At 36.7% G+C, this 18,822-nt stretch overlaps 1 protein-coding gene across 1 annotated transcript in view; it reads left to right on the top strand.

Moving 5' to 3' along the window:
* The window catches only part of LOC308696341 (structural maintenance of chromosomes protein 6), a 36,247-nt gene that overhangs the window by 2,060 nt on the left and 15,365 nt on the right, over positions 1 to 18,822 (top strand). Inside the window, exons 2-13 of the mRNA XM_081374936.1 lie at positions 1,545 to 1,685; positions 1,867 to 1,984; positions 7,867 to 7,972; positions 8,059 to 8,195; positions 11,381 to 11,442; positions 11,534 to 11,614; positions 11,709 to 11,810; positions 11,952 to 12,071; positions 12,629 to 12,727; positions 14,428 to 14,574; positions 18,137 to 18,225; positions 18,326 to 18,490. Coding sequence (XP_081231062.1) covers positions 1,554 to 1,685; positions 1,867 to 1,984; positions 7,867 to 7,972; positions 8,059 to 8,195; positions 11,381 to 11,442; positions 11,534 to 11,614; positions 11,709 to 11,810; positions 11,952 to 12,071; positions 12,629 to 12,727; positions 14,428 to 14,574; positions 18,137 to 18,225; positions 18,326 to 18,490 — 1,358 coding nt within the window. The 5' untranslated portion in view covers positions 1,545 to 1,553. The remainder of the gene's footprint in view (positions 1 to 1,544; positions 1,686 to 1,866; positions 1,985 to 7,866; positions 7,973 to 8,058; positions 8,196 to 11,380; positions 11,443 to 11,533; positions 11,615 to 11,708; positions 11,811 to 11,951; positions 12,072 to 12,628; positions 12,728 to 14,427; positions 14,575 to 18,136; positions 18,226 to 18,325; positions 18,491 to 18,822) is intronic.

Here is an 18,822-nt window from a genome sequence, read left to right as displayed (position 1 = left end):
ATGTCATTCAAGGTTGATGAGCACCATTTCTATCTCCTTAAAACAAAATAACAGTGATAAAATAAAATAAAAATAAATACATTTTCCAGGAAAACGGATCAAATCAGGGCAATAATTAAGGAGAATTAGCAAATATGACAAAAATGTCCAGGTGAACACTGTCAAAACGGCAATCAAGAATTTACCGATGACTTTAACCCTCGGAAGTACACACTGCAGAACATGAATATTCGATTTCAAATCAAGTCATTCAACAGTGCTCTCTCCTCTCAGACTTATATTCACCATCGAGTCATCTCCCACCACATGTGGACTTTTTTAGAGTTGCTCTATTTCACTCTTTACTGTAGATACAACTTAGCCTACTGTATAGTATGACACTTTGGCATTAGCGATCACTTGAATATACAGCTACAACTACCAATACCAGTTGACTCTGCATGGGCATGTGTGTAACTTTAGAGGCAGACGATATACAATACGGTGTTGCGTTGGAATAATATGTGTTTCTACTTCTCCAACCACAGTCAAATTCACTCTATCTGGATGGCACGATTTATCTGGATATTAATTTATTTTGTTTTTTTAACGATGACAAGCCGGAATGAAAACAAGCCGAAATGAAATAGGAGTAACGAGGCTATTTTTAAAATGTAAGGAGTAGAAAGTACAGATAATTGCGTGAAAATGTAAGGAGTAGAAGTAAAAAGTCGGCTGAAAAAGAATTACTCCAGTAAAGTATAGATACCCAAAATTTCTACTTAAGTAAGGTAACGAAGTAATTGTACTTCGTTACTTGACACCTTTGAAGGTAACGACATATAAAAGAAAAAAGAGTGACAGGCCATTTAGGCCAAAGTTAGGGGTGTGTGAAGATGAACATCTTTATTATTTTATCTTTGTTATTAAAAACAAGAACAAAGATGCAGATTACAAATACAATATATTATACAAATTAAATAAACAAATGTTTAATTTTATTTCACAGTAGGTGTATTTAACAGTAGTATTCAAGTAAGAAATTGGATAAACAAATGTAAAAATAAAACACTACATAGGCTACCCTAGCTGGGGGTTTCCATCCAAATGTGAAGCGAATCTCTGTGTTTCCCCTAGAAATTTGTCCAGCAGCGGTGCTGTTATTCTAGGCATGATTATTGCAGCACATACCTTGAACTGGTCACAAACAGAAACCTTGACAGCATGACAGTGTTTATTGTATTTCGTCTTTGTGCTCTGAGACGCACGTCATTTATGATGGAGGAAAAACAGCCAGAGGTTATGCCAAAACAGCCATTTTTATTACAGATATTTTGCCCCAGATTCCCAGGAAGTGACAATATTTGTTCTCTTGAACATGTGGGATGGAAACAAATTTTTCACAAATGTTTTATGGGATATTACTATTTTTGCACACAAGTTAAATTTGTAACTTTAGATGGAAACAAAGCTACTGAAAGTCAGTTCACACAAAACTCTGATGCATGATATGGGAGTATATGACTGTGTGTTTATTGTGAATGATAAATGCTTGATGTGTGTAGAGGGAGAGCATGTCGAAGAGGAAGGGCAGTAATTCAAGGCAAACGCCTGACAAGAGAAGCCGGATTTCTATACCCGAGGAGGACGAGGACGAGGAAACGGGCAACTTCAGTTCAGGAGATGGCACAAATTCATCACAGAGTGTAAGACATTCGCAGCATACAACAAGCGTATTAACTGATATTCTTTTGACCTGTAAAATACCCTACTTGTACTTTATTGTCCTAATAAGAGAATGTGTGCTAGTGGCTGTACTCTTATCGTAAGTATGCACATTGTGCATAGACTTTGCTTACACATGTGCGTATGTATGTATGTTTTCAGGCCACAGGTGAGGTGGGCATCATAGAGAGTATCTCTCTAAAGAACTTCATGTGTCATTCGTTGCTTGGTCCCTTTACGTTTGGTCCAAACGTCAACTTTGTCGTAGGAAACAATGGAAGTAAGTTGTTCTTCATGTTTCTTTTTTTGAATGGCATTAAAGGGGTAGTTCACCCATATTATAAAACTTTAAATCATCTTCGAAACACAAATAAAGATATTTTTAATGAAACCAGACCTGCCAACCTGTACGCATTTTGCATAGCGGATACACATTTTGACTAGTGTTGTCACGATACCAAAATTATTGTTTCGATACCGATACCAAGTCAAGTATTGCGATTTCGATACTTTTTCGATACTTTTCCTGAAAAGGGAGAAACACTCTCAAATATCATTGCTGTGCTTTATTTTAAAACCGGGACAACATTCTTATCATATAACACACTAATAAATGAACATATGAACAGCAGATATATTAAACATTTGAACAAAATATGAAATATCAAAATATAAAAAATAAATTAGAGCAATGCCATTCAAGGTAATGAATGAATTTTTTTATAAATTTAGCAGCATTATCTCATTTATCATAAGAAACATAAGAGCTTTATCTTGATTCTGAACTTTGAATAAAAATATGAACAGCGATTATATTAAACAATGTTTAATATTGGTAACATATGATGAGCCTCATTGGTGATATATTTGACGTGGGGAGAGAGTTGTGGAAGGCCTATACTTCATGTTAAACATAAATATATAGCAGCAAAGACAACGTCGGCAGTGTTCACGGCAAAATAGGCTACAGAACTATTTGTTCTTGTTTGAACCAAACATCAAAATGTCATTTATTAATATGTATTCGTGTCAAAATGACATAGAAACATCTTTTCCTATTCTATTTTGCCTGGAAACTTCCAACACACTTGCGTGTCGTGAAAAATAGGCGTCGGTTCTATTTTTAACATGCACGTATTTTCCGCGCGTCTCGAGCTGCGCCCAGGCGCGTGTGTCACGCAGGCAGTTAACATGGGAGCCGAAATAAAAACGGACACGACACGCAGCCAGTGTGTGTCACCGGCCTTACAAATCTGGAACGTGGTCATTCTTAGAAGTATCGATACTAATAAATTAAGGAATCGTGACGTTTTTAATTTCCGATTTACTTTTGAAGTATCGGTGCACCGTGCAACAGAGCAAGTTAGGCAACGTACTTCCGTATGTCACTCCTCGCATCATCTTTTTCAACGAGTCGTGGAGACGTGGACCACTTGTGCTCGCACATGCAGCCATCTCGCTGTAGTGTTTTGTCACATGACACTGACAGCGGCAGGTTCTTTGCTGCATGCGTCAGGAAAAAAACACAGACGTCCATAGGGAGGCGTTTTTTTTTTTTTGTTGTTTTTTTTTTAAGTATCGATACTGATAAATTTAGGTATCGTGACGTTTTTAATTTCCGAGTATCGCGATACATTTCAGGTATCGGTACACCGTGCAACACTAATTTTGACTTCAAAGTACGCTGGTACGATTTGTCACTCTAAACTTCGCAAAAACCTGGTGACGCCTCTGTGCACGCGCAGTTCTCAAATCAAGCAACAGCAAAAGAAGAAGAGTTCGACCAATCGTAGCGCTGGGTTCATACCCCAAATAGCATGCAGGGATGATTGACAGATGCGTAAGGCCTATCATTAAAAAGAGACTGAAAATCGACACCAATAAAGAATCCCGCTCGATCCCCCTTCCACTCCCGCGGCTCGCCGTCTGACTGATGTCATAAGCGAGGACAGTATACAGTAGCCTAGTCACTGTACACTAAAGTGTTTTTAAAATTTGTTAAATGACGGATGTTTTACTGTTAACACAGGCCTCATTATATGTCGGATTCGTCTAACTTATACTTGATATTCTTTTTAGAATAAGTGATTTGTTTTGCTATCATTGGACTCCTGTCTATTCATTGTCAACTGTTTTCTATAAATGTGTTTGTATTGGCTTACATTTATTCAGCTAATGCGTGTCCGGTTTAAAATGTGCAATGTTTAAATGCAAAGACAGCACGACACAAATAGAAGCCCCTTTCCCTGTGGTATTTAGTATCATATTTGGATATTGGAATAATAAATTAAGTAGCCTATCTTAATTGTACACACAATAATCCTATGGGTTTTTTTTAGTGAAAGATAATTTCAAGGTTGGCAGGTATGTGAAACCCTCCATTGAAAGTCTATTCACCCAAAACTCTTGATGCTTCAAAACGTTTCTAAAGGGAGCGTAAAACTAATCCAATTGAAGTGGTTTAATCCAAGTCTTCTGAAGAGACCCAATTGCTTTATATGATGTACAGGTTTAATTTTGGCTTTTATACATACTTAAACATTGATCAGCAAACATACATAGAGCACGTCTAACAAGGTAAACAGAAGCTTAGTTGCTTGATGTTGCAGAAGCCCGTACTTGCTTGATGTGTGAGAACAAATCTCACTGGTTCTTGTGAAAGCTCAAATGTGGTGGAGTGACATGCAAGAATGAACGTTTGGGTGAATAGACTGTCAATAGAAGGACAGAAATGACTCAGATATCATTAAAAGATCTTCATTTGTTATAAATATAAAAATATAAATATGACAGAATTTTCATTTTTGGGTGAACTATCCCTTTAAGACTTTGTAATTTGACATGATAATAGATTAATTTATTCTGTTGGTTCTTAGTTAGTGAACACACTTTAAGCAATAATGCAGTGTAACTAAAATATGGTTCAGGTTTCTTTATTTTATACCCGTAGGTAAATTAGGTTTCAGGGAACAAATTCAGGCTGTTAATTCTCATACATATCAGTGATAATACTAGGGCAGCAGCAGCACCATATTGAAGAAAATTGCGATATGCGATAACTCATTAAATAATGCTATATTCGATATGAGATACAATATTGCTTAAAGTGTGTAAAATAAACTTAAATCTTTCAAATATATTTAAAATTATATAACCTACATGCGTGTGCCACATTCTTTTTGTGACAAGAAAACATCCCTACAACTTGCTGTAGCATAAGAAGTGTTATTTTAACATCAGTGTAAACCACAGGGTTCAGGGTTTCAGGTAGGCCTACATTAGGTTTATTTAACAACAGAAACTGAATAATCAAATGTAAAAATAAAAAAACACTGCTTAGTTTTCACTCTATGAATTAAATATATACCGATTCTTATTAAAGCTACAAAAGTTATTTAGCCAAGAGCAGTGAGTGATTTTCTCTTTGTCTTTTGTTCATGACCCCAGTTATTGCAAGCCGTTGCGATGTGCATATCACGATATATACATTTGCGATATTTCGATATATTGTGCAGCCCTAGACAATACATAATAGGGGTGCAACGGATCAAAAAATTCACGGTTCGGATCGTTTCTCGGATCAGAGTCACGGATCGGATCATTTTTCGGATCAGCAAAAAAAAAAAAAAAAGACAAGACAAATAAACACAAGTTTTGTCTTTTTGTTTATTAACATTTTTAAAATATTAAATTAAAATATATAAAATCAACAGTGGGTGCGCGACGGGTTCATTCCATGAAGCGTGACTATAAACACACTGATTGCGTTTGTGATTGCTTTAGCCCAGTCTGATTGTGCAAAGTTGAGCAGCCTTCGTTTTCACTCCTGTCAGCGAAACACCGGGGTGATGTCGCTTCAAATGCGTGGCCATGCTTGATGTGTTTCCACGGATGTCCCGATTCCACTTCTTCACTTCCGATACGATACCGATGCCGGAGCTTTGGCTATTTGCCGATACCGATATCAATCCGATATTTTTATTTTATTCTTGAACTAATACTACTAATAATAAAATATATGGAAGCACTTTGCTCAATTAGCCACATAAAAACATCTCACTCAAATGGAGAACAAATACTTCTCCAGTATATAGTCCACAACAACAGTTGATAATGAAAGACTGTCACCCTTTATTCAAAAGACCTTGAGGTATGTTTGGTAACTGCAGGCTCCCTGAATGAATTTAAAATTAATTTGCTATATTTCAGATCAATATATTTGTTTCCTTAAAATTTTAATTAACTTTAACGTTATTCTCATCTGAATTATAAATCATTTATTTCTGTATAAAATGATAGGCCTACCACCATTAAAAACACATTTGATTTTCTTTTTTAATCAATGTAGAATGTGTAACTTCAAAATAAACAGATTAGGCTACTCTGTTTGAGGACAAGAAATGAAAACCAATGCAATATGATGAATGTCCAAAAGATGAGATAATTTTTGCTTTTAAACAGCATGTTGTGTGCGTGTGTGTGTGTGCGAAGATATTGATCCGAACGGATCACGGATCAATGATGATCCGTTGCACCACTAATACATAAGACAACACTATAAAAACAATACTAACCACTAAAACATTATAATAAACCCACTACTTCATCTTATTACTACTCATATGATTAATCACTACAGGGACAAAGCTGTTCTTATATCTTTTTGTTATACGCTAAACAATTCGATTAAACGGAAGGTGCTGGAACTCAATACAGGGGATGATGCCTGTCACTTAAAATTGAAACGCGTATTCGCTGAACCTGTAAGTAGCGACTCCCCAATCAACCTACTGGACCATTTCACAATTTGGTTAAAAGAGTTCAGGCTCTTTAAAGATAAATTCCCATACCAGGACACCAAATAAAAGAACAAAAATGATTCGATAAAAGCATGATAAAACAGAATCAACAGTGTTTTGTCAAGTGTAACTAAAATATATTTAAATCGTTATTAAAAAAGAATCTCACCCTCAAGTTCTTCTAAACCTGTATAAGTTTCTTTCTTCTGTTGAACACAAAGAAAAGCTATTTCAAAGAATGTTGCTAATCAAACAGTTGATGGTTCCCATTGACATCCATAGTATAAAAAAACTATGGAGGTCAATGGGGTCCAGAAACTGTTTGATTAGCAACATTCTTTGATATATCTTTTGAATTCCACAGAACAAAGAAATTCATACAGGTTTAGAAGAACTTGGGGGTGAGTAAGTGATGACAGAATTTTTATTTCGAGATAAAATAGGGACACCACAGTCCAGACCACTAGAGGGCCATAGACCCCGGTTGAGGAACACAGCAGCTCTTTAAGTGTGAAATGTGGCTCTCAGAAATGTATCTTGCATTAATTATAAGAGCTCTCTAGTTTGAACCTTAATCAGCTATTTTTGAAATAAACTAGTGCTGTCAATCAATAAAAAATAAAAAAACTAGATTAAGCACAATTTTTTTCTGTGATTACAATTTAAAAAACACCAGGTTTTTATACTTTTTTTATATACATTTTATAATAAAATAATTTCACAGTAAATCTCCAAATGAATGTAGAGACAACATACAGACAGTATATTTTAAATAGGCTACTTGTTTAATGGCATCTTCTTATGAATGAAGGCCAGTATCACTGATACTAATAAAGCAACCCCCTAATTTTAAACATTTATTATAGCCATTCAACAATACAGTGAAATTGAAAGCTATACATTTTTTAACATTTTATTAGGCTTCAAAAAATATAACTTTTATTTTAAGTGAATTTCAAACAATCCTCACCTAAACCCATAATAAATGCCTAACAGGTAGGACATATACAGAAATTGAATACTTTTAAGACCAGCCTCTGCTGCACATGACACACGTCTCATTCTCTCACAACTCTTTATGTTCATTTAAGACTTCATTTAACTAATTTAATACGGCTCTTATGAGGATACTCGACAAAATGGACATTTTGGCATAATTGTGTGTGTTATTGTTCGTTCAAGCGCGAAAGAGAACATTTAAAAACTTTAGATCAGCTTAATACAGTTTTACCAAATGTGAAGACAGATTACATAATCAAAGATTTTTAAATAGACCTATCAGAGGTAATAATAAGAAAACAACCAATTGTGAGTTGTCAATGCTGGAAAGTTTTTAATGGCTTCATGTGTATTTGTGTGTTAGGTGGGAAAAGTGCGGTGCTGACAGCTCTGATTGTGGCCCTGGGTGGTAAAGCTCAAACCACCAACAGAGGCTCCTCACTCAAAGGATTTGTTAAGGAAGGAGAGAGGTACAGCACTCCTATCCTGCTTTTTCTGCATGTTATCACAGTCTGTTTATAGTCTCAAAACGCTGTTTTGTGTCTTTAATGTTCAGCTCTGCAGACGTCTCCATCACTCTGAGGAACAGGGGTCGTGATGCGTATAAACCAGAAGTTTTTGGCGAAGCCATCATCGTAGATCTTCGTATCTCCAGCGAGGGACTGCGGACTTATAAACTAAGAAGTAAAACAGGTATACTCACAATTACAAAACCATTTTACCTTTGGGTGCTCACTTACTTTGGGTAGTTTAATCTAGGGCTGTGAGATATGTTAATTTAGTACTAATTTCAGAGTAATGTACTCTTCAAGAGGCACATTTTTTCAGCAAATGTTGATTTGTCTGGTTAATAGTGATTGATTAATCATGTAACAAATTCAGTTGAAATTGGTTATCAGTTGATACAAGTCCTTAAACAGGTTTAAACCTGGGATAAGTAGTGCTGAAATCAAAATAAAACCAAAATTGCCATTATGGCTTAGTGTAATTATCATGAGTCTGTGTTTTCAGCATGTTGTCTATTGCACTTTTTTCATAAATTTTAGATCAAACATCGCTGACGTGGAAACCAGGTGAAACATTGTGCCGTGAACTAAGAAGTTAGGCTTTTCAGTCCACAAATCAGTAACATTCACCATGGATTTAATGTTGTTACGCTAACTGTAACCATGGTATTGTGGCAGAAATAGTCATAGTCATTCATTCATTTCAGGGTTCGTACAACCTTTTGAGAGTGACATTTGTGCACTTTTCAAGGACTTTCAAGTGCTTTACACTTTTTCCAGCTTTTCAAAGCTCTAAATATAATCCAGTCTAAATGTTATTTTTTAATGTGATGACCAAAAACATTATTTGTTCATCTATCAAAGATTGTCCCCATTTGTAAAACTACAAGTTTAAAGATGTAGGAAAACTAACACGTGCCAAACAAACGTTTTTATTTAAAGGCACACTATGCAAGATTTGTACCTTAATATAACAGCTTTGAAATCATTTAGATGGTAAACAAACTCGTAGTAGGGCGAATCATTTCGATAGCAAAACAGTCACGAAGTCACATAAATAAACTTCGGTTACACTTTATTTTAAGGTATACGGTGTATCATTGTTACAGTGTAATTATATATTTAAGTACTGAGTAATATTAACCAACTACATGTACTTACTATAGGGTTAGGGTAGGATTAGGATTTGGTTGAGGGTTAGTTGCATGTAATTATACATAATTTACTGTTATTACTATGGTAAGTACATGTAGCATATGTAACAAGGACATTGTAAAATAAAGTGTTACCAAAACTTCTTCAAATTGTGAAGAATTACACAGAAAGTAAGTAAAGAGTGCTCCTTTTATAATCAGTGAAGATGTCGGTCAGTTCAGTATGATTCTATAGAAGAACAATGGAACATTTAATTAGAGTAAAAGATTTCCCTATAAAACATAGGTTGTTGTTAAAAGTTAATTTTATCTGTATCTCAACTAAAGCTTAGTGCTGTTCAAATGTGCATTTCCAAGAAATAAACATGTAATATTATTAGTAACTGCAGTTTTATATGCAGTTACTAATAATATTATTTTTATGATTAAATTGCCTTTTTAATTAACAATCCCCCTTAGTGCAACCAAATCAGGTACTGGTGCCACCATCTGTAGAACTTATTGCTCATTGTTTTCAAATGTTAGTCTGGAGCCCTTAGTTGATTTATATAATTACAACATTTTTGGTCAGATTGTGTAGCCCTACAAGCAAGCACAGCAAACCTGAAGCTTTTTATTTTTGAAGGAATTTTATTTTTAAAAAGAGTTCATCTCAGAATCAAAATCTCAGTATGATTTTTTTTTTCTCTCCAATCGATGGAGTCCTGAACTTTTAACATGTGTGCTGTCGGGACAAAGGCAAGTGAAGATTTGCTGAAGCGCTCGTAATTAAAGCCAGGATCTAATTCTTTCCTGATGTGTAATCGACAGCCAGTCGAGTCAGATGTGCACATATGCCCAACATATGTGTCGTCTGTGGTGCTCCACTGGTTTAGATTGACAATTTCAGTGCTACGTTGGTACTTCATATTTAATCATACCAAATTCAATAGTTTCTTGCTTAGTAATTCACTGCAGAAAACACATTGTGGTTGGTTGCTATGAACCATGTTTATACTCTTTAGTCAACCTGTATTTGTTGTAGTCTGGTTCATATTTATTTTACCTTGCATAGTAGAGATGCACCGATTGATCGGCTGGTGACCGGAATTGGCCGATTTTCACGTGATCGGCTGTGACCGGCGACCGGCCGGTCATTCTGACAAATGCCGATTTTATGCCGGTCAAATGCACTCGGGTGCCGCATGATTAACATCGCGCAACATCAGAATCACACGTGCACACGGAACACACATGTAGGAAACCTTGTGAATTACGTACGTTCAGACCGCAAGCGCGTATTTTTTTTCAGCGTGCATGTTAATCGATGAGTGCTTTCACAACGGGAGCGGGAGCAGCGCGTGAGCGTCAAGCAGGAGCGTCGCGAGCAGTGAAGCGCGCGTTTCGGCGCCGAGTCTATTTGCTGCACTGCTCACGCTCAATTAAAGGGAAAGCACACTTTTGATGGATAAAATAGCCTAAATAGGGTTTCACAAAAAAGCGCCCAAAATGCACAGAATTTGCGTGTTTTAACAAGAACTGGAATAGGCTATGTCAGAAAAGAAAACGAAGACTAATATTTATAGAAAATGTACCCATTTAAACTTGTTTTATTATTCAGTTTGTACAAGTGATTGCAATAGGCCTGTGTGTGAGTGCTTTGAGAAATATCTTTATACTGCAAGGCTATTTATTTTTTATTTATATATTATTTTATTGCCATTCCCTGTTTTCATACAGACGTTTAGTTTGCTAAATACATATATAAAAAATTATTGGATATTGAATGTGAAAAGGAAATGGTTCTTCCATAACACTGCACTTTAGATTTTTGAATTACCCACACCTGGAGTAATTTATATAGTTCTATTTTATAGCGTTTATCTGTTAAAAAAAAACATGTACTATGCAAATTGTAAAATGTTCTATTACAGAAAAGATATAAAATAAATATTTGTGTGTGCTGTAAAGTGGTTAGAAAAAATGAAATCGGAATCGGCTAAAATCGGTATCGGCAGGTCAAACTTAATGAAAAATCGGAAATCGGAATCGGCCCAGAAAATTGTAATCGGTGCATCTCTATTGCATAGTTTTATTCATGTGTTTTGAGGGAAAGGGCATGTCACACAACCTGTACGTGTTTGCATCTGCCCGATTTGCTTAGCTTCTATCACATAACAGATAAATCAGCACAGAAGTCTGACTATTTGATTTATTATTTGCCTCCCTTTATAATTAGGTCACCTAGTGTCATCCAAAAAGGAAGAACTGATCTTCATTTTGGATCACTTTAACATCCAGGTATTGCTCAAGATCTCAGTTTTCAAAATGCTTGCTCAAAACTATTTAAGGAATCTGTTTTGATGAATCTGTTTGGTTCTTCCATCCTCAGGTGGACAATCCGGTCTCTATCCTTACCCAGGAAATGAGTAAACACTTTCTCCACTCCAAAGGAGAGGGGGACAAATACAAAGTGAGTCTTAATGGTTGTGTGTACGTGTGAATTTGCTTCCCTTAAGACAAATGCAAACTTGAAATTTTTTATTTTATTTTTATTTTTTTTGTAGTTTTTCATGAAAGCCACTCAGCTTGATCAGATGAAGGAAGATTACAGTTACATCATGAAGACCAAGACCATGACCCATAATACAGTGGAGAAACACAGGGAGGTTAGTGCTAAAATAATCACACCTTTCTATGCCTTGGGTGGAGCAGCTTTGGAAAACAATATGTGATTTGGATTGCTTAACTAGTTGTTCTTTGAGACGACTGCATAGTTTATTTCTGACACACCCTTTTCTCTCACGCAGACTCTGCAAGAACTAAAGAGAAAGTACCACGAGAAAGAAGAGCGCTATAAAAACCTGGCTTCACTCGATGAAATGCAGCAGAAGTTGGATGAGCTGAAGAATCAGATGGCCTGGGCTCTGGTCAGGAATCACCGCCAGCACAACATGAGCTCTGACTGCATGGATCTAATCAAAATTCCGAACCAGATTTGATCTATGTATTAATCGTATTATATTTGGAATGGCTTTGTAATTTTTTTACGGTGTAAATCGATTTTTGTACTTTTAACATCCTTTTTCAATTAAGTTGCACACAACAACAAAACATACAGCCTTATCAGTGTAGTCTGATTCACAAACGAATGGTTAATTTTAAAGAAAACCATAACCGCGAGTTTCAGCACACTATTAACACAGCTCAACCAGGCCTCGCCCCTTTATTTTGCATATGCCTTGGGTGGGAATTATTGAATTGAGAAATATTGTGACATGCACGTTCTCAGAAGAAAACTCAAGTAACAAATGAGGCATTTCAGGGAGTTCAGAAACAGTGCGCACTGATACAGAGAATAACTCCCTTTGGAGTGACTTTGTGCTTTGTATCTTTGCAGACCTTTTTCATCCTCAAACGGCAACATTACACACTAAAGAAAGTGTCATTGTCATCCCATACTGAAATGTATGTCTGTGTACATCAGGTGGCAGAGATGGAACAGGAGGTGAAGCCCATGAGAGAACGAATCGCAGCTGAAGAGAAATCCACCGTCAAATTTGACAAGAAAGTGGAAGAGTGGGAGGTGATTGAATATTATCTGCAGTTCCTGTGGTCCAGTATCCTCTAGTGTCATGTAGCTAGACATTTGACTACAGGATACAATCTGGTCCAGATTTCAGCTTTTAAGTAGGCGTTTTTTTTTGGCTAGAATAAGAATGACGTGTAAAGCCATCACTTAGAATTTTTGTTTTCACAATTAAGGGTCGGGTTTTTCTGAATTACATTATTCCACAATACAGATTCAGAGGTAAAAAATCTTTACATTGACAAAGTATTGGTAACATTAAGTTGAAGACGTTTACACACAATAAAAATAAAAGTTTGATAAAATAACAGTGAGAAGGAAAAATATAGTACACAATGAGTTGGTTTGTTATTCAGATTTGTCATTCCCATTCAAATGCGGGAGTTTGTCCTTGCCTGACATAGATTGTATGTAGCCAATCCCTTTTAAGCGCTGCGCTCATTGTGTTCTGTCTTCAGGTTTGTATTTTCACAGGATTTATGAATGAACCGCTCGGTTTAAAATAAAAATAAATAAATGATGCATAATTACAAGCAACTAATCCTGAACCATACTCATAAATATAGTATTATGCATGTTGATATAGCAAGTTTTATAATAAGATATATCATAATTGATTAGTGTTATTCAGTACTTATTTGTATTATTACTGTATTCAGGGCACCTTAAAATCATCACAAACACAAAAGTGCATCAAACACAAAAGTCTGTAAAACATTCAAAATTTGATGCCGCTAACCATTGAGTTGTTCTCCACAAGTGCTTAAAAGCATAGTTAACCCAAAAATCTAAATTCTGTCATTTACTCACCCTCCAGTTGTTCCAAACCTGTATGAGTTTCTTCATGTATGAGATATTTTAAAGAATGCCGGTAACCAAACAGTTGATGGTTCCCATTGACTTCCACAGTAGGAAAAAAATACTATGGAAGTTAATGGGGTCCATCAACTGTCTGGTTACCGACGTTCTTTAAAATATCTTCTTTTGTGTTCAACAGAAGAAAGAAACTCATACAGGTTTGTTACAACTTGAGGGTGAGTAAATATTGACCAAATTTTTGGGTGAACTTTCTCTTTAAAGCCTGCCAATCAGATTGAAACAGCCTGTTTTGCCATTCATTCCATCTAGTTTTACAATAAGATTAGTTTGTTGACACAGCGCCTCTGAAGAAAGCACAGGCACAATTTTCTATTGGGCTGCAAATTTATAAACACAATGATGATATGACTTCTGTTTTTTCCCCCTGCCCATTAACATTTAAAGATCACAATCAGGTTAGGCAGACCAGGATTTCCTTATTCTTATTGTGTTTTGATAACAATGAGAAACACTCGTTTGTGAAAATGACAAAACACAGTTATTAATGCTCCTGTAACATACATAAATTTTTTTCTTAATGACATAGAGTAGAAACCATTTGTAACAGGAGGCCATTACTGCCGAAATATGCTCTTGGGCAAATACATCAGGCCTGCAACCTCATTGATATTCCAGTTGCGTTCATACTGTCATCTTTTAGCAACCCTGGGCTCCAGCCTCAAAGCTTTCTTTCTGCCATTGTTACAGAGCTCTGTTGAGTTGTACACAACCAGCAGCCCTAATAGTTCTCTCATTGTGAAGAAAATGCTAATTCAAATCTAATTATGTTTGACTGACAGTAATGTGCGGTGTCTATTTTGGGTTTTGTTTGTTTGTAGGGGAAAGTTCAGGAGGCCAACAGGATATTCCAGCAGTTGCAGGATCAGCTGGAGGGTGTGACGGAGCGGATGCAGCAGCTGCAGCCACAGTGTGCTGAGCTGAAGAGCCGAGCACAGGAGCGCAACCGAGATCTCAAAGCAGCCGAGGTGCAAAATCAAACTCTCGCAATCTCACAAACATGCATGCACAGCACAATAGGTTGGAAACTCTAGCCTTGTTCAGACTGTTAGTCCAGGTCTGATTTTTGTGCATATACGATTGGAATCGGATCATATTTAGCAAGCAGGTATGAAATAGGATTTTTACTAATCATTGAAATCCTATTCAAATCACACTTCTGGAAATCCATTTCAGTCTGACCGCTCTGATCTTATTTCGCATAGCTTTGCTTTTTTTGTCTCTTTCTTTTGTCTCTTTTTTTTAACCAAGTGAAACCTAAACATGAAGGACTTTGTTGGAAACATGCTGAAAGTCGCTGCAGAAACAAGGTTGTATTGTTGCTGTAAAGTGCAGGTTGAGTGGAAAATAACAATATACTGATGGTCGGCCTGGTCTACACACGATTAAGCGATGCGAATGTACAATGTGATGACTCTCTTGGATCAAAACAATAGATCCCTATGGAGCTATTCACAGTGGGCATGACACAGTGGGAGTACACACAGAATAAAAGTACTCCGGAAGAGAGAAGAGAAAAGATGTTGAGTTCTTGTTATCGTTGGTGCCTGTGACAGAGAACTTTTTGAGGAGTGCAAAATAACAATCGGTATTTATTGATATTTTGAGGAGAATTTATGACACACACACATTCAATTCCATCTGCTCCAGTTTATTTGAGTTCACATGGCTTCTCTTCTTCCCATCAACTTCCAGTGGCGATCTTAGTTGAAAAGTGTGCACATCTGGAAAAATATTGATTTAATAGGAGACGTAACACAAGAGAGGGAGCGAAAAACACATACAGAAGCAAAGCAGCAAACACGCATAAAACGTAACAGTCTCACATGTTACTTCATATTTATTTTTTAGAGAATATAATTTCTATTCATTTTCCTCTTAATTATGCAGCCTGTTTTCTTCCAGGTGCCAGTGTGCCAGTGAGTCAGAGAGCGCTCATTCGGTCTAGATTTGTCAGCATACTATGTGATCTGGGGCCGGTTTCACAAAGATAGACTTTGACTATGGCTTAGATATAGTATGTAGTCAGACTTCAGATAGACATCTAAATCAGACCGTTGCACAAAGCACTTAAGACTCTGACTATCTTAAGTAGGACTACACTGCAATGCATTCTGGGTAAAATAAGACACTTTTCAAAACAAAAAACATGGCGGATCGAGTAAGCGCACTCAACCGCTCAGTGCTGTTTACCCCAGCGGAAAATATGTGTTTGTTGGAGGAGTATAAATGACGGAGTATGTTTTTATGTTTACACTGTTCGATCGCGCCCGTGCCTCTCTCTTTCTGACACACACACACACACACACTTCAGCATTGCAATCTTGACATCGCAGCCTGTTATTATGCAGCATTCACACCAAACGCGAATAGAGCGTCGTGTATTGCATTTCACGCATCGCCCGTGACGCTTGCGTCCACTGCTCAGACTATGAAAGGGAGCGCGTCGATCGTTGCTCGCGTTGACTATGTAACGGCCCTAACAGTTACAAGGACATTTTACTTGGGAATGTAATAACTGGAAGAAATGTTTAAATTTTGAGCCATTTTCCCTTTTCTTTTGACAGTTTGTAACTGATTGTTACTGCTGGTTGCCAAGGTAACATAGAGTCTACTGTCTTAAGCGGGTCACACACCGGACGCGCAGCTCAGCGCCGCGCCGCGCCACGTCTAGGACAACTCTCACCTGAAAATCCGATAACATCAGCAATTTTCTGATTTCTGTAAATAAGTATAAAACTAAATGTATATTGCAGCATAGGGTGAAGTCCGTATATACATTAACTACAATTTGAGACACATAAATGTAAATTTAATATAAAACTATGTAAATGGCGCTCTGTGGCGCGGCAGGATTTTGAACACGGTCCTGAGCCGTTGCTGGGCGCCGCGGACAGACGCCGCCGGTGTGTGTACTCTCATAGAGAATAATGTGTTGGAATTTAAAAGACGTGGCGCTGCGCGGCGCGGCGCTGAGCTGCGCGTCCGGTGTACGACCCCCTTTAGACCTAAGTTAGCCTGGGGGTAAGGTGTCTAATTTTTTTGGTCTAAATTAAGTCAGTCTTTATTTTTGTGAAACAGTCTAACTTGCATTAGACTAGTCTATGAGCAAATTTTAGACTTGTCTAACACTATAGACTGGTCTAAAATAGCTTTGTGAAACCGGCCCCAGAACTTTTTCCCTTCTGGATGACGACTGAGTTCCATACATAAACAACTGAGAGAAACGTTTCTACAGATGAAACATGAAGCAAAATAGACTTGTGATTACAACGATTTAAAATGTTCTATGTGGCTAGGGTATTTTTATAGCAAAGGATGTTTACATTAGAAATGCTTAGAAGGTGTAGCGTTCAGTCCATTATAAAACACTAAAAATAATGCATGTCTGCCCATTATATAGAATTCAACTTTATTTCAAGACTCAAGGTCCATTAGAAAAGAAATGTATTACAGGTAATACAAAATATTTAAAAGAGACAATTATACCAATATTTTCTCATAGTATCAAAATCCACTTTAGATCGCAATCGGAAGTTATTACAAGCACCCGATGGTTTAAAGTGGGTTTTGAGCAAAAGCAGTAATCTTATAATTTGTGTGTAGCTTGATGCATATTGTAGCTCTAATGCACCTGTTACTTAGTTGATTATATTTTATGATGTATTTATTTAAATAATTATTGTAAGGTCTTGTAAGCATTATAGATAGTTTGTGTTGCTGGTGTAGTAACAACATTTATTTATCTCATTTCACTGTTGTATGTTGTGCAGCAGATGAGCTTAAAGCCATGTGGAAAAACCTACGAGATACATGAAAAAAATGCATTCTTGGTCAGAGCCAACTATCGTGCAGGCGTGAATTAGCCGAAGGCGAACAATCGTTTCATGTTTGATGTGAAAGCACCATTTGTCTATGATTTGCTTCACTTTATCGCGTCGCGCTCTGTGTGAAAGGGCCTTAAAGCAGCGCATGCCATCCTCCTACGTTCTGCTGCTGCCTCATTAGGCATATTATTATTGTGCCGTGGCCACACATCATGTTGTAAGACAACATCTGTATTACAAACCTCTCCATGTTGCTGTTGTGTTTTTAGGGCTGGGCATTGACAAATTCCAAGATTTGATTCTGATTCAAAATCTTACGTTTCAATTCGATTCGATATCAATTAAATGGAAAAAAAGATCTTAACCAATGCTGTAAACCTATTCAGGGAAGCCCAGTTAGTACATCACTATAATATTAAAGGTTGAAATGAACTGATTTGTAGGCTGCTTACATTTAAATTACACATAAGAAATATTAATCAAGATTGGTTCTTTAAAATGAGAATGAGATTTTAAAAAAGTAATAAAAATTTAACCAGCTTTTACCAACACAACGTCATTACCATTGAAACCAATGCAGATATTCTGCTAAATTAAAAATGTATCCACGGGACACACAAATCGGATCTGGACAGTTGCTTTTTATGCTCTCACATCTCAGTTGTGATTGGTTGAAGGAATTGTTTTTGTTTTTCTGGCTTAGGCTGGACTTCATCGGAAAAAAACTAATTTAAGAGACCTTGAGAAGGATAAAGCTCAGCTCCACAAGCGTATCCAAGAACTCAAACGGAGGTACTTGAAAAGTGCACCGAAAGGAAACAATGTTACACAACATTATCCTTGTACCATTTCCAGCTGTTACATTATGACCCTTCCCCTCCTCTCTGTCCAGCATAAGTCAGGCGAACTCAGCTGACACTCAGGCTCGTGAGGAGAGGATGAATCACATTAAGGCTAAGCTGGAAGATCTGAGTTTCCAGGACTCCACTCTGGCTCAGCAGATTGATCAGTTTAAACAAGCCTGCGACTCTGCAAAAGAAAGGCTGGGCAGAATGAGGTTAGTGCAGATGTTGGTAAATGGCTTCACTATATAAAGGTCTTCCATGATCAAGCCTTGAAATATCTGGGAAATTTAAAATGTTCATGTCTGGATACGTCACACCATTTACATTATTTATTTTTATGGAATTTTTTTTTTTTTTTTTTTTTTTTTTTTTTTACAATCCAAGAGCAGTTAAATAGTAATATTGAAACCTCTCTATAGAGTGCCAGCCCACTTTATTAGCAGCCTTAGTTCTGGAAATATTTTTCCCAAAGGGATTCTATAAAAGTCTATAAATGTTTAAGAGTTATTAGACATAATATATAAGACATATAAGAAAAACACAG

The sequence above is a fragment of the Scardinius erythrophthalmus genome, assembly GCF_964197995.2.
Source record: "Scardinius erythrophthalmus genome assembly, chromosome: 9".
In the NCBI taxonomy this organism is placed as follows: Eukaryota; Metazoa; Chordata; class Actinopteri; order Cypriniformes; family Leuciscidae; genus Scardinius; species Scardinius erythrophthalmus.
Note: the sequence above shows the minus strand (reverse complement) of the source record. Positions and strands in the feature narration are given on the sequence as shown.